We start from the raw sequence: 14540 nt of genomic DNA, 5'->3' as shown, positions 1-14540 counted from the left end.
TTTCATGTGTCGCACAGCCATAACGACAGCTATCGTCCGCCACTGAGGCATCCTTGGCGATATATTTCATGTAGTTCCTTGTTGGAATCACCTGATCCTGGATGGCGAGCATGAAGCCCTCTGTCTCAGGAAACAACCTTCCTGAAGTCAACCAGTAGTTCGACGCAGTTATGTCGACGTAATCATGCTTGACCTCGTTCTGGTGCCTTCCATGCAAAGGTTTGCCAATCAGTTTTTGCATTTTACTTTCTGCAGAGTGTTCGACGGTTTCCAAGTGATCCTGTTGTAGCTTTAACGGTGTAGAACTATCAGAAACACAAACTACTCGATAGAGTTCTGACGAAGCAGCCTTGCTCAGGAAATATTTTCGAAGTCCTTCAATTTCCTGGGACATACGGTTGGACAAATCAGCAATTTCTCTACCCCCAAGATGTCGTGGCAGCTCTGTCCGTTCTCTCGAGCTTTTGGGGTGATGTTTATTGTGTTTAGTCAGCATCGTCCTTATTTTTCTCTGTAAGGCTGCTAAATCGGTGGTCGTCCAAGAGATGATACCGAATGAATAGCTCAGCGCCGAGCAAGCGTAGGTGTTAATATCTTTTATCAGATTCTTGCTGTTGAGACCAGTTCTCATTATCCTTCTCAATCTTCAGGTGAACTCCTCCGTTAATTCTTTCTTCATCTGGGTCTGATTGATTTTTCTTGCCTGCCTCTTAATATTATTATTATTATTATATAAGAAAAAACGCTACCGCGCTCGAGAATGTACACGTGACGTTTTTTTTGCATGTTTGGCGCCCTCCCACACATTTTCGACACGCTTAAATTGACAGATTAAGAGAATATATACTTTTCAACATGTAATTAACCACATATATCTTAATCTGACACGCTCGAGTATGTACAATGATCTTTTTTTTTCACTATTCTGACAGGCTGTCCTAGACAATTCCCCCTATATACAGGTCTAATTTTTGGTAGACGTACTCTACAGGGTCCAAGGTATCTCCCCTTATATTAATCTGACATGCTGGAATAAATCCCGAATTTCCCTCTTCGGCTCCCTAACTATTAAAATGAAAAACGGTTTTACCGAAAGTATACGGTTAACTGTATACTCTTGAAATTGCCATATAATCAGCTACCTTACGATGCGCAGATACTCTGGCTGGGCCATTTGAAACAGAAATGTAGTAGAGGGTGTTTCCGGTATAAGGTCAGAGGTCTGGAAATATTTTGGGGGGAAAGTTCACTGTCAAAGATCCCAACGCACCCTGTATATATGGGATCATTTGTTGCCAGCACATCAAATTTAATGAACGGTGGATTGGCTCAAACATATTTTTCCCCAACTTTAATTTCCGTAATAAGAAGATCTTATGATCATTTACCTTCCATTCCTGTGGGTAGCTCTGGAGTGAATATGTTCAAAAACAGACAATCCTCTTCACCAACTATCTTATCGGTACCTGGAATAGGTTGAACGCAGGGTGGAGGATACCTGGTGGCATTAACAGTACCTTCGAGGAATGTCTCTTGTGGTCTCTATTTAGAAATTTAAAAAAATAAGAATACACATAAAGTTAAAAATACATCCAGCTAGGCAAGCCTATTTTTTTCCCATTTAAATTAAACACATCCACGACAATACCCAGAAATAATAATAAAAATATTTGAATTGATATTGTCACTTATTGGGGAAGTAACCTGCGCTTGGTTCTGGAAGTGATCAATAAGAGATGCTTCTTCTACAAAAGTACAAAAGAAATATTTGGAGGTAGCTTGACTTACACCATCTAATTAAGTTGAAAGCAGGAAATTATCGAACGAAAGGTTTAAAACTGAGCTGAATGTAAATTAAATATTTTTCTGCGTTATACAGGGTGAGTCTCTGACTAGTACAAATATTTCCACAGTAGATTCTTTGAGGTCGAAAGAAACACTTTTTTCATATACACCATTTTTTCCGCAATTTGAAAATACATGTTATTAAAAAACAACATTTTTGTATTTGATATTAATCTTTTTCGAAAGCAAGATATCACCCAGGTCAACCAGTTTTCTCATATGACCATTACGTACCATAAGAATACAAAAAATTCGAAGCACCCTGCCACTGAAATTAAGTTGAATGCTATTTAATGATTATTCGAGCGATTTGTAAAATAAAAGTATTTTTCATATTTTCTCGTTGAATGAGCCGTTTTAGAGTAATTTGATGTTCAAAAATTAAAAAGAATCTGGGAAATTTGAAAAATTGGGTATATATAATATATATCGGGTGTCCCAAGGTGGATGGCCTATTATATTATTATGGAAACTATTGATGGTAAAGGTTTCAAATTTTGTGGAACTATATTTAGCCATGTAAGGTACATTTAAAAAAAAATTTCACATTTCCAATGTTGCCGGATGTACGACAATTTGGCAACAACTTTGTTATTTGAAATGGAACATCCGGTATTTCTATTTTTTTATGATACTCCATAAGATATTAAATCTATTGTCTCTTAATTTTTCCTACCTTTTTGAGTTATTAAACTATTTTTCGAAATTTTAGATCAAATTGGCGCGTTACGAAAATGACTCTAGTTCGCTCAATATTTGAGATTTATTTAGTCAGAAATTTAGCCAGTCATTAGATATTGATCTGATATGTCACTGCTTTTGAATTATAGTTGTCAGTTATACAGGATGGACCAAAAGAAATCATCATTTGCCAAGTTACAAAATCATAAAAAGTCTGTTTTTCAAATAAGACACCTAGTATATTTTTCAATTTTTGGAATCACTACAACACACTCTACAATTTTTTTATTCACGTATTCACCCTATAGGTATCTCAACTGGATTTCCAGTTGTCGAGTTATATGCATTTATTAGATTTCAGATTCATTCAATAAGCGTTAATTTCTTTTGTATTGTTATTTTCTCTATTATATGTCGTTCATAGATCGATATATCATCGAAACAAAACACCTGTTAGGCAATAATTGTATATGTATTTTGACTTTAATGGATTGAACCTTAGAACATAGAATATTATTCTATATATATTCTAAGGATTGAACTGATTAATTGATATATCGATCTATGAACGACATATAATAGAGAAAATAACAATACAAAAGAAATTAACGCTTATTGAATGAATCTGAAATCTAATAAACGCATATAACTCGAAATCCAGTTGAGATACCTATAGGGTGAAAACGTGAATAAAAAAATTGTAGAGTGTGTTGTACTGATTCCAAAAATGGAAAGATACGGTGTCTTATTTGAAAACAAAGGACTTTTTTACGATTTTGTAACTTGGAAAATGATGATTTTTTTTTGGTCCATCCTGTATAACTGATCCACAAAATTTGAAATATTCACCATCAATAGTTTCCATAATAATTTAATAGGCCACTCACCTTGGGACACCCGATATACAGGGTGTTTCCTAATAGAATATCAATATTTATAGGGGTGATTTTTGGGCCCATTTTAAGAGAAAAACTTCATATGAACATATGTCCTAAACGTCTTACTTTTTGAGATACAGGGTGGTAATGTTTTCAAAAATAAATCATTTATTATATTAATATCTACAATACCACTTCAGATATCTTAATGAAACTTGTCATACATGTACAGATTTTTCCTGAAATAAAAATTATTTTTGAAATTCCCAATCATTTCTTACCAAAGTTGCTCACTTGATTTTTTTCAATCCGATGCACGGTTTCCGCTTATAAAAATAAAAATCGTTTCTCTGCATTAAAATAAATTACATAATGTATATAAGTAAGAAAGTATTGTTACTTATCGTAGTGAACTGTGTCCAAAAATTTTATATGTATTTCGTACAACAGTTCATCAGTCTTTAAATTCAGTTATTCTCGTCTTATTTATTTTTGAAATCTTTACCACACTGTATCTCAAAAGGTAAGACGTTTAGGACATATGTTCATATGAGGTTTTTTTCTTAAAATGGGCCCAAAAATCACCCTCATGACTATTGACATTCAATTAAGAAACATCCTGTATATTCTTTTGAAATAAAGTGTTACAAAACTTTTACAATCTAAAAACAATGAAGCGTGTGTAAAGAAATGACAACAAGAGACAGATCCTAAAAACCTGTTCCTCGTTCCAGATCTCAGAGTAAGCAGAGGAAAAATGACAACGGGGTACCATACATATATTTGTATGATACATGAAAACAGAGATAAAAACCTCAGAAAAGACTCTCTGTTTGTACGTATAAGTGTAATGATAATGAATTTGTGGGTACTTTGACCGAATGCAACTCTGTTTTAAAAAATCCACAGATGTGTAGTGTCTCAGATTTAGCTAGTTATTCTTCCATGGATGGCACAGCTCATTATGAAAACTTAAAATGGTTATATATTTTTATCAGTGCCGAATCGGAAAAATTTGTACATGGAAAAAAGTGTTTCTTTTGACCACAAGAATCTACCGTTACAATATTTGTACGAGTCAAAGACTTGGGCAAGTTTCGATGTTTTAGCACTACAGCTTTTAGACCAGTGGAGGTATACAAAATCTGATACCCCATTCTCTTTCTCTTTTTCTGAGAAACGAACAAGAGTAGTAGTCATTTTTGGCCACCTTCTTTTGTTTTCGAGTTAGGGCGAAAAATGGAAAAATGGCGATTTCGAAATAAATTTATATCTCCGCTAATACTGATGATAGAGCTCTGAAATTAAAACTTTATACGAGGACTTTTTTAAGTAGAATCCAGTGGCGTGCTTGCCTTTTTAGCAGGATTTTTAATTATAATTAAAAATCCTGCTCATAGCTTCGTATACGAAGCTATGACCCAAAGTTATGTTTTTTTAAATGGGAACAGAACACTAGATTTCTGTAAAATTTTTGGAAAGCTAAATTTTTACTGATTTCAAAAATATATAACATCATATGGTTTGTATCAATATAAATAATAAAAAATCCACAAAAACCTTTATTATCAATATTTCTATGGTTTCAACTTTTGACGAGCACAGAAAAAAGCCTATCCTATAACAAGAGCAGTCTCCTTCCGGCAATGTCATTCTTTCTATGCTTTTCACCAATTTTCACAAAATTTGAATCTTGGATAAATTTAGTAAGAAACATAGAAATGAAATGACTAATAGAAGGAGACTGTTGTAATCATAAGATGCAACATTTTTCTATTCTCATCAAAAGTAGAAACCATAAAAATATTGAGAAAAAAGTTTTTGATCATTTTCTATTATTTTTATTGATACAAACCATATGATGTTATATATTTTTGAAATCGGTAAAAATTGAGCTTTCAAAAAATTGCACAGAAATCTAGTGTTCCCATTTAAAAAAAACATAACTTTGGGTCATAGCTTCGTAATTAAAAATGCTGCTAAAAAGGCGAGCACGCCACTGGATTTTACTTAAAAAAGTGCCTGTATAATGTTTCAATTTCAGAGCTCTATCATCAGTATTAGCGGAGATATAAATTTATTTCGATATCGCCATTTTTCCAGTTTTCGCTTATAACTAGATAACAAAAGAAGGTGGCCAAAAATGACTACTACTCTTGTTAGTTTCTCAGAAAAAGAGAACGAGAATAGGGTATCAAATTTTGTCTATCTCTTCTGGTTTAAAAGCTGTAATGCTAAAACATCGAAATTTGCCCACCCTGTACAAATATAGGGTGTCGCAAATGGTTTGGTTTTGGATATTTCTCGTACTTCTAGGCCAGAGAGACAACAAAAGTTGAGGTTATTTCTCCCTATTTTGATATACTTCTGATTTTAATTCGAGTGTGATTTACATTCCATTTAAACTAGTACCATTTGCCTGGTAATAATGTACCACTTTTCAGATTTTTATCATCAAAAGTATTGAAGATAATAATACATCGAAAACAATTTTTAAAAGCCATCGTTGTGGGGGGGTTGCCTTTTTCTTGGGCGTCCCTTTACAGAAAATTTGTTAAGGTTTTCGTCATATTCTTAATTGCTTTATATGCTCTGAAATTTTGACCATATCTTTCAGAATAACGTTGTAGAATTTCCAAGTAAAGATTTAATTCGCATTGAAGCAAAACAGGATCTTTTAAAATTATTTCAGCATCGCAGTTGGCGTTCAATTACATTGTGTGCTGCTAGGATTTTCAACTGAATATCATAGAATTTCAAAAATCGACGCCTACTGCGATGTTATAATCTTTTATTGAGACCCTGTAGTATCAAAGCACCTAGCAGGGAATACAAAGTAACATTAGGAATTTTCCACTCATCATCAGAAACTGATGGAGTTATATGAATTATTCTTCCAACATTATAAAAGTGCATTTAAGCAGATTCCACTCACCACAAATCTTAGATTTCCAACAGGTGGCTTGGCATATCTTATACCTCTGAACACGTAGTGGGGAAAATCTAACATACCCCTCACAGCTGCCGTTTTTCCATTGAACCTAGTATAGATCACGGGATCATCGGCAGGAGGAATATTTGCAGGCTCACCACCGACAATTCTTCTTACTCTACCAGCACGATTGTCACATTGGACCGAAGCCAATACGAGCAGTAAAACTGAACTTGCTTTCAACATTCTCACTTAGTAGAACATCTATGTATAATTGAATTGATGTTGGTTTTCCCTAACATACAGATAAAATTCACTATTAAAAAAAAACAAATTTAGATGAAAGTTTTATTCCAATTTTTTTTAAATGTTTTAATCATGTAACAAAATCAATTGAATTACCCGTTTTCGAAATCAAACAGAACTAAAATATTACAATCATGGAAAACATCATAAAGGATTTCTATTTACCAAAATAATTCCACCTTGCTCAAAAGAATATTTCTAAATTAATGATTTTTGGTCACTAACAGATGGACCAACTGGACATAATTAGCAATCACAGGAAGGAGTTATCATATGCCTTATCAAAAAATTACCACCCACATCGGTTGGTATCTCAGCTTTGCCAAGTCTGGCAGAATCTACATTTGAATGATTTTATCACAAATTATGTTAGACTATATCGTATTCTTCTGGGTCAGTGTGTTATCTTCATATGTTTCAAGTACATCAGCCAAATGCTCGTTGTCTCTTGGTTTCTTGAAGACTTTTTTTCGGGAACCTGGTTTCTTTCTTTTGAGGGGGGCCACTTTCTTTGGTCCATTATCCTGCATTGACGTTATTCCTGCGAAAGAATTCATAATTCATATCAATTTGAAACGTTAATTTATTTTCATTTATTTTACTCAAACTTTCATGTGTGACGTTGGTCCAGCAATTTTAGAAATTTTTTTTTGTTTTGCTCGACTGTGCTAGGTGTGTGCTGCTTTGTTTTTTTCAATTCCATACGGTTCTTACGATATTCCACAAAATGTATGTAATGGACCAGCCCAGCACTTTTAGAAAAAATGGGTCTTTATGTCTGAAATAGATTGTGCTATACATGTACTGAGTTGTGCTCTTCGAATTTTTGCGAAATTTCCTCTTACGTCCCAGAAAATCGAAAATGGGGAAAAAAGTTAGCCCAGCACTTTTCTTTTTTGTACCTAAAAATCAGTGGAATAATTTGTGCCACATTTGTGCTCTTGTACCGTAAATATTTTCTGGAAAATTCCACGAATTTTCCAGAAATTCGCGAAATTGAAAAAAGCTAGCCCAGCACTTTCGTTTTCTCTTAATGAAAATATGTAAAAAAAATTGTGCTACACGTAATCCCTTGTGCCGTTGAAATTTTCAGGAAAATTTTTCTAGTTTCTCGAATAATAAATAGTTTCCAAAAAAGTAAGCTTGGCACTTTCGTGTTTTCTTGTTGAAAATTTTTATATAGTTGTGCTACATTTGTGGTGAATTGTGCCGTTGAGATTTTAAAAAAACTGCCACTTTTTCTTCGAATGGTGGATATTAGAAAAATCCGTAGATTGTTTGAAAATCAGTGTACATGGCAACAGGACTAATATTCATACCGTTGAGGATCGCAACTCTTCATACACAACATACGACTCGGTTTTGCATAGCGTCATTAATTATCTGAAGTGTATAACAAAAACAGTGTGTTGCCATCCTCAACGGTATAAATATTAGGCCTGTTACCATGTACAAGGTGGGCAAAATTGGTGATACCTGAATAACAACTTTTACAACCCAAAGAGATAGAGGAAAATGCATGGCACATTACGGTCGTCTTTTTTCGAGAAACTAATAATGCCATCAACTGTACTACTCAATCTTCTTTTTTTTTGGAGTTATAGGTGAAAATTAAAATTTCAACTCTGGTCATTCTCTCCGTTTCTGTTTAAGCTAGGATGTTGAAATAAAAACATTATACAGACACTTTTTTGATAGCAATCCAGTGGCGTACTATGATTTTTTCCAACAGGTCTATTTGCTGAGCTATAACAAAAAGATGTAGTTTTTCTTATGAAAACAGTAATTTAAAATGACTGAGAAAGAAAGATGAGTCTTCCTCAGGGGCTATGTATGATATATTTCTGAAATGTTAAGAGAATGGGGATTCTTTCTAAGTCATTTTAAACTACTGTTTCCATAAGAAAAAACACAACTTTATGTTATAGCTCAGCAAATAAACCTGTAGGAAAAAATCATAGTGCACCACTGGATTGCTATCAAAAAAGGGTCTGTATAATGTCTTCATTTCAACATCCTAGCACAAACAGAAAAGGAGATATTGACCAAAGTTTAAATCGCCCAAAATTGAATTTTGGCTTATAACTCAAAAACGAAAGAAGATAGAGGAATGCAGTTGATGGCATTATTAGTTTCTCAAAAAAAGACGACATGAATGGTTATCCTCATTTTCCTCTATCTCGTTGGGTTGAAAAGTTGTAGTTCAGGAATCACCAATTTTGCCCACCCTGTACACTGATTTTCAAACAATCTACTGATTTTCCTAATATCCACCATTTGAAGAAAAAGTTGGGAGCTTTTTCTGGAAATCTCCACGGCACAAGTCAGCACAAATATATCACAACTATATAAAAAATTTTCAACAAAAAATCACGGAAGTGCTGGGCTAACTTTTTCCAAACCTAAATTTTTGTGAAACTACAAAAATTCTCGAGAAACTACAAAAATTTTCGAGAAAATTTCAACGTCACCTGTTAGTACACGTGTAGCAAAATTTTTTTCCATATGTTTTCGTTGAGAAAAAATCCCGGAGAAAATGAAAGTGCTGGGGTAGTTTTATTTTCAATTTCGCGATTTTCCGGAAGATTCGACGAATTTTCGAGAAAATATTCAAGGCACAAGTCAGCACAAATGTAGTACAAATCATTTCACTCATTTTCAGGAACGAAAAACAAAAGTGCTGGTCTAACTTTTTTCTTCATTTTAGATTTTCTGGTAAATGCGAAAAATTCGAACGTTACAACTCAATACATATATAGCACAACCTATTTCAGGCATAAAAACCCATTTTTCTAAAAGTTCTGGGCTGGCCGATTCCATACATATTTTGGAATATCTTGAGAACCGAATGGAATTGGCTAGTTTTTCTGAAGGTAATTGTGTTTTTCCAGGGGTGGTTTAAATATTTCTACGAGTCAGAGACTCGCCCTGTATAATGTCCCCCTACGAACCAATGTTTACTTCTTTCTGCATTTTTTTTATTCTACATGGGAGCCGAGATATCAAAGGTGGTTATTTTTCACATTGTCACACTGTATGAAAAACATAATATACTAAATGACAAAGAAACAGCAACACCCTAAATTTTTATTATTTTTTGGTAAAACATAGATAGTACAGCAAGGAGTAAATGATTAAAATTTGGAAAAAAAACAGCTGTTCGAAGAGATCCAAAGTCGATGTTTAGTTGTTGTTTGAATGCATAGAGTACGTGTACGCAGAATTTATCGCCAGCTAAGTGAATTTGAAAGAGGTCGAATTATTGGTGTACAAGAGGCAGGGTTGTCATTTCGAGAAATCGCTAAACGTACGAACAGAAATCCAACTACTGTTATGAGATGTTGTCAAGCGTGGTTTGATAATGCCCAAAATCGAAGAAGAGTAGGCACCGGACGTCGAAGGAGCACAAATAAAGTTCAAGATCGGCGTCTAAGACTTATGGCCATTAGAGACCGATTTGCGACAACTCGATCTTTGGCTGATGAGTGGTTAGGAGAACAAGGCCATCCTATAACTGTTCGAACGGTTTACCGTCGTATAAGGTCATTTGGACTGCAGCATTATCGACCCCATCTTGTGTTACCTCTTACGGTTGAGCATCGACGGCAACTATTACAGTGGTGCAGAGAACGACAACAATAGAATGTGGAATGGCATCAGGTCGTCTTTTCTGATGAATCTCGATTTCCCTGGGGTACACATGATGGCCGATGAAAGGTAAGACGACGTCGAGGAGAAAGACGTGAACCTCATTTTGATGTTGAGCGTCATGTACACCGGACAATAGGCGTTAGGCGTTATGGTATGGTGAGGATATACAACAGCGCTGCGTTACCTTCAAGAAATAGTGGAGCCATATGTTCTCCCTTACCTTAACCGGCTTGAGAATTCAATATTTCAGCAAGATAATGCTCGACCTCATGTTGCCAGAGTTAGTTTAAACTTTTTTGAAGCGACCCATGTGAATCTTTTGCCATGGCCACCCAGATCCCCCGATCTTTCGCCCATTGAGCATGTTTGGGAAATCATAGGCTTGGAAATTTACCCCAGCCTCACGGACTTTGGCGGCTCTGAGACATGAAGCACATGTAGCTTGGGATACTATACCTCAAGAAGAAATAGACCATCTTCTTGCATCAATGCCAAGACATGTTGAGGGGTGTATAGATAACCGCGTTGGACAAACACATAATTAACAAATTTAATAAAAAAATTTTAAACCTTTCGTTTTTTTTTCTCCAAATTTTAATCATTTAGTCCTTACTATACTATCTATGTTTTACCAAAAACAAATTTAAAATTTAAACAGCTCCTTCTGGGTGTTCTGGGCAGTTTCTTTGTCAGTTAGTATAGTATGGATATTATTCAACAAGCATAGTATGATAGTTATTATTCAGCCGGATGATGTTTATATAACTTCCAAGTTAGTTTATTATAATAATGGAATGATCACGCCTAAAGGCAATGAATACAATAATAAGGATAAATTCAGATACATACCACCCGCCGATATGAATATCAACAAGTGTTACGATCCGAATTGAACTAGCCAATTTGCCATCGTCAAGGCCCCAAATGGAGTACGCCCCATCGAAGAAAAGCAGATGCTGACCATGGTTTCGGTCTCATTTGACCTCATCAGAGCAACATAGCATTTTTCCACGATGGAGAACGTTTGGAATTGATGAAACCTTATTCAATATTGGCACGGGCTACTGGGTACTATAAATTTACTCAGAGCGCCACCCAATATGAAACGGTGTCCGATTCAATCCCCTGAATTAGAGAAAATATGGGACATATGCTATTGTCTTCGTCTTGGTTTCTATCTGGAGGGGACTGAATCGGACACCGTTTCATATTGGGTGGCGCTCTGGGTAAATGTATAGTACCCAGTAGCACGTGCTAATATTGAATTAAGTTCTATCAATTCCAAACGTTCTCCATCGGAGAAAAATGCTATGTTGCTCTGATGAGGTCAAATGAGACCGAAACCATGATCAGCATCTGCTTTTCTTCGATAAGGCGTACTCCATTTGGGGCCTTGACGATGGCAAATTGGCTAGTTCAATTCGGATCGTAACACTTGTTGATATTCATATCGGCGGGTGGTATGCATCTGAATTTATCCTTATTAGTTTATTATGTTTGTGACCACAATCTTCTCTAAATCCGTGGTTGTGACAATGAAGTTTGATGGACCAGGCAATAATAATAATAATGGCTCATAAATTACAAGTAATGATGCTCAAGAGAGATAAGGATCGCTTTATTAAATAGTTGTGAAGAAATGATATGATTCACTCACCTTGCTTTTCTAAGTATTCCTCTATTTTCGCATCATCCATAGCATCTACAGCAACTGATCTCCATAGCTTCTGGTATTCTTCATCAATTGAACTACCAGTTCTCTGATTGTTATAAAAAAGAATCTTCTTTTTGTCGACGGTTCGTTGAACTATAACTATCTCGTTCTGATTGAGAAGGGATTTTAGGGCTTTTTCACAATGAGGCAATGATTCCTGCACATCGTCCATCAATACACCGCCCAAACTCTTCAAATCATGCTGTCTCAATAATTTCAGCAAACTCTTCTTGTCTTTTAATTTATACGTAGCTTTGAATATGAACTTATTATCGGGTAATGCCTCTATTTTAGGGTTATCCACCAAGGCTTCTGTTTGCAGCCACTGGAATTAAAGAAAGTAACCGTTAAAGGTTTGTTTCTTCAAAATATTTGAGGAAGATTTTTAGAATTTCAGGAAAATTTTCGAACAATATCAATGCTATTTCCAGCTGGTGGTCAATTCTCGATGTTCTCAAATATTAACTTCAATGGCGTTGTGTAGTTTGTGATGAAAAATCGATTAATCGCTAATTGGAATATCAGGGGGATAAACAGTCATTTTCAGCTTCCCCCAATTATATATGTCTGTACGTATAAGTAAAACTGGAGTGTCTGTCTTTGTGTAATTTTCAAATATCTGACTTTATTGAGTTTATTGGGTTATTTCCATCCACTGATTTTGAAATTTTGTTTGTCTGCCTATCATAAAAGGTAAAAGTGATCAAAATAAGTCATTTGGCCAAAAATTGTCCATACAAATATTCAAGATGGCTGGGTTACTGTTACTGTAAGTATTTTTCTGTCAGTTGGTATCGGTGAGTGGAAGAGAAAAACTAATTGTAGATTTGAAAAGAGCCAAATGAGAGCAAAACGAGGATATCCCACAAGTTAGGGTGAAAAAAAAATGAAATTTCTGCTCCAAAATCTTGTAAAGTATAAATGAGCAAAACGAACGGACTGCTGATCAAAACGGAGCAGAACTAGGGCTTTCGGTCGAAATCAATATCGGAAAGATCCGTTGAGGTGCCCAGCTGTTGTAATATTTCACCAGCAGGGCACTTTTGATTATCTATATGTAACGGTAAGTGGTAGAGAAAAACTAATTACAGATTTGAAAAGAGCAAAACGAGAGCAAAACGCAGATATCCCACAAGCTAGGAAAAGAAAAAATTTTTCTTCTCCAAAAACTCGTAAAGTATAAATGAGCAAAAAATTGCAATGCAGCCACATTCTATATACGCGGTAATTAAGTGGTTTATCTTTAACAAAAAACTCGACATATTTTAAGATTTCTCTATTCAGCAGATGCTCGAATTGGTAGATTTCTTTCATTCAGATGACTCAATGGTGCGCTACCTCATGCCAATTTTTATAACTAGACTTAGTATGTAGTTGGCTTCCCAACTAATAGTAGTTCTGAGGATCTAAGGATGAAATTCTAAGTATAGCACATTAAGGATCTACAAGCATAATTTTCATACACTCACATGTTTAACTTTACTTCCAATATCTAACTGGTTTGTTTCATCCAAAATTTCCTCTAATGTTAGTGCATGTGTCTCTCCCTCTTGATGTCGTGTTTTCATATGTTTCACAATTTTGGCTAATACTCCAAATCTATACTGTGAACTGCCAGTGCTGGTTTTATATCTGAAAAATTTTCAAAATGCTGAAATCAATCAATCAATTATTGATTGAACATTGAACTTACGAGTTAATATCCAATCTAGGCGCTGAAGGAGGTTTAATCTTCTTTTTTTCTTCCCTCAATACATCTGCTTTTGTTTCTGTCTTTTTCTTTTCAACTCTAGAAATGGATTTGAAGTGTATATGTAGTAAATTGCAACAAATAGATTAATATTTGATAACTTACGTTGGAGTTGTGAGCGCTCTCTTTTTGAACAACTCCCTTTCTCTCAATAGAGCTGGATCCATGATTCTTCTGAAAAACCATGAAGATATCAAATATCAGTATAATATTATTCAGTACCGATTGTTCAGTCCAGATTTAAGCCGATTCCAATGTTAATCCCAGTTCAACCTGATAAAATTGAACAGGACTCTCAAAATTAATCTAGAATCAACTCAAAACTCGGCTTAAACCTGAACTGTGCAACCAGGCCTTAGTTTTCAAATGCAGTCTTTTCAAAAAAATGAAACCTAAGCTTGCCATCTGTATCTGTCAATTTTCTCAGCAAGCCAACAAATGTGCTGATATCATAATGATCATACCAATAATTATAATGAGTTGGAGTAATTCTGGTCACGCATTTATATTGTCACACAATTAATATTGAATCAGTTAGGTCATAATGTAGCAAAAAGGATTTTTAAATGGGTCACTTAATATACTAATTAAAAACCTAAGTTGTCCCTCTGACTGTCGTATTCTTCGAAGTTCCAAGTTCGACTCACCTTAGTAATGATATTTAGAAATTGGGAATATTCAATGGATTTTCCTGAAAACTATTTTTGATTTCTAGATATACTGTTAGTTAGATACATCAATGTTTATCATTTATCACTTCTTGTTTCTCTAACCTAATCAAAC

The 14540-nt window shown here is 34.8% G+C and overlaps 2 protein-coding genes across 3 annotated transcripts in view; both read right to left on the bottom strand.

Moving 5' to 3' along the window:
• Window positions 1-6939, bottom strand: part of LOC123307454 (carboxylesterase 4A) — a 24222-nt gene extending 17283 nt beyond the window's left edge. Inside the window, exons 1-3 of one of the 2 annotated variants that reach the window (XM_044889780.1) lie at window positions 6808-6939; window positions 6340-6631; window positions 1389-1542 (exon numbers count right to left, since the gene is read on the bottom strand). In XM_044889780.1, the coding sequence (XP_044745715.1) occupies window positions 1389-1542; window positions 6340-6582 (397 nt within the window). In that variant the 5' untranslated portion in view covers window positions 6583-6631; window positions 6808-6939. Of the gene's footprint in view, window positions 1-1388; window positions 1543-6339; window positions 6632-6738 lie in introns of both variants that reach the window. The other variant, XM_044889779.1, reaches the window with a different exon arrangement.
• On the bottom strand, window positions 6780-14540 carry LOC123307455 (general transcription factor IIE subunit 2). The gene is made up of 6 exons (XM_044889781.1): window positions 14405-14540; window positions 13863-13931; window positions 13701-13796; window positions 13477-13639; window positions 11951-12332; window positions 6780-7183 (listed from the first exon to the last, which is right to left on the bottom strand). The coding sequence occupies exons 2-6, from the start codon at window positions 13922-13924 to the stop codon at window positions 7017-7019; spliced, it is 870 nt and encodes a 289-aa protein (XP_044745716.1). The 5' UTR covers window positions 13925-13931; window positions 14405-14540; the 3' UTR covers window positions 6780-7016.

This window comes from Coccinella septempunctata, chromosome 2, assembly GCF_907165205.1.
Source record: "Coccinella septempunctata chromosome 2, icCocSept1.1, whole genome shotgun sequence".
Classification (NCBI taxonomy): domain Eukaryota; kingdom Metazoa; phylum Arthropoda; class Insecta; order Coleoptera; family Coccinellidae; genus Coccinella; species Coccinella septempunctata.
Note: the sequence above shows the minus strand (reverse complement) of the source record. Positions and strands in the feature narration are given on the sequence as shown.

Coding starts and splice junctions, on each gene's coding strand:
- LOC123307455 (XM_044889781.1), bottom strand. CDS start 13,924: ATGGATCCAGCTCTATTGAGAGAAAGGGAGTTGTTCAAAAAGAGAGCG. Junction 13,640..13,700: donor CCTAGATTGGATATTAACTC/GTAAGTTCAATG, acceptor AAAATTTTTCAG/ATATAAAACCAGCACTGGCA. Junction 12,333..13,476: donor TTGGAAGTAAAGTTAAACAT/GTGAGTGTATGA, acceptor CTTTAATTCCAG/TGGCTGCAAACAGAAGCCTT.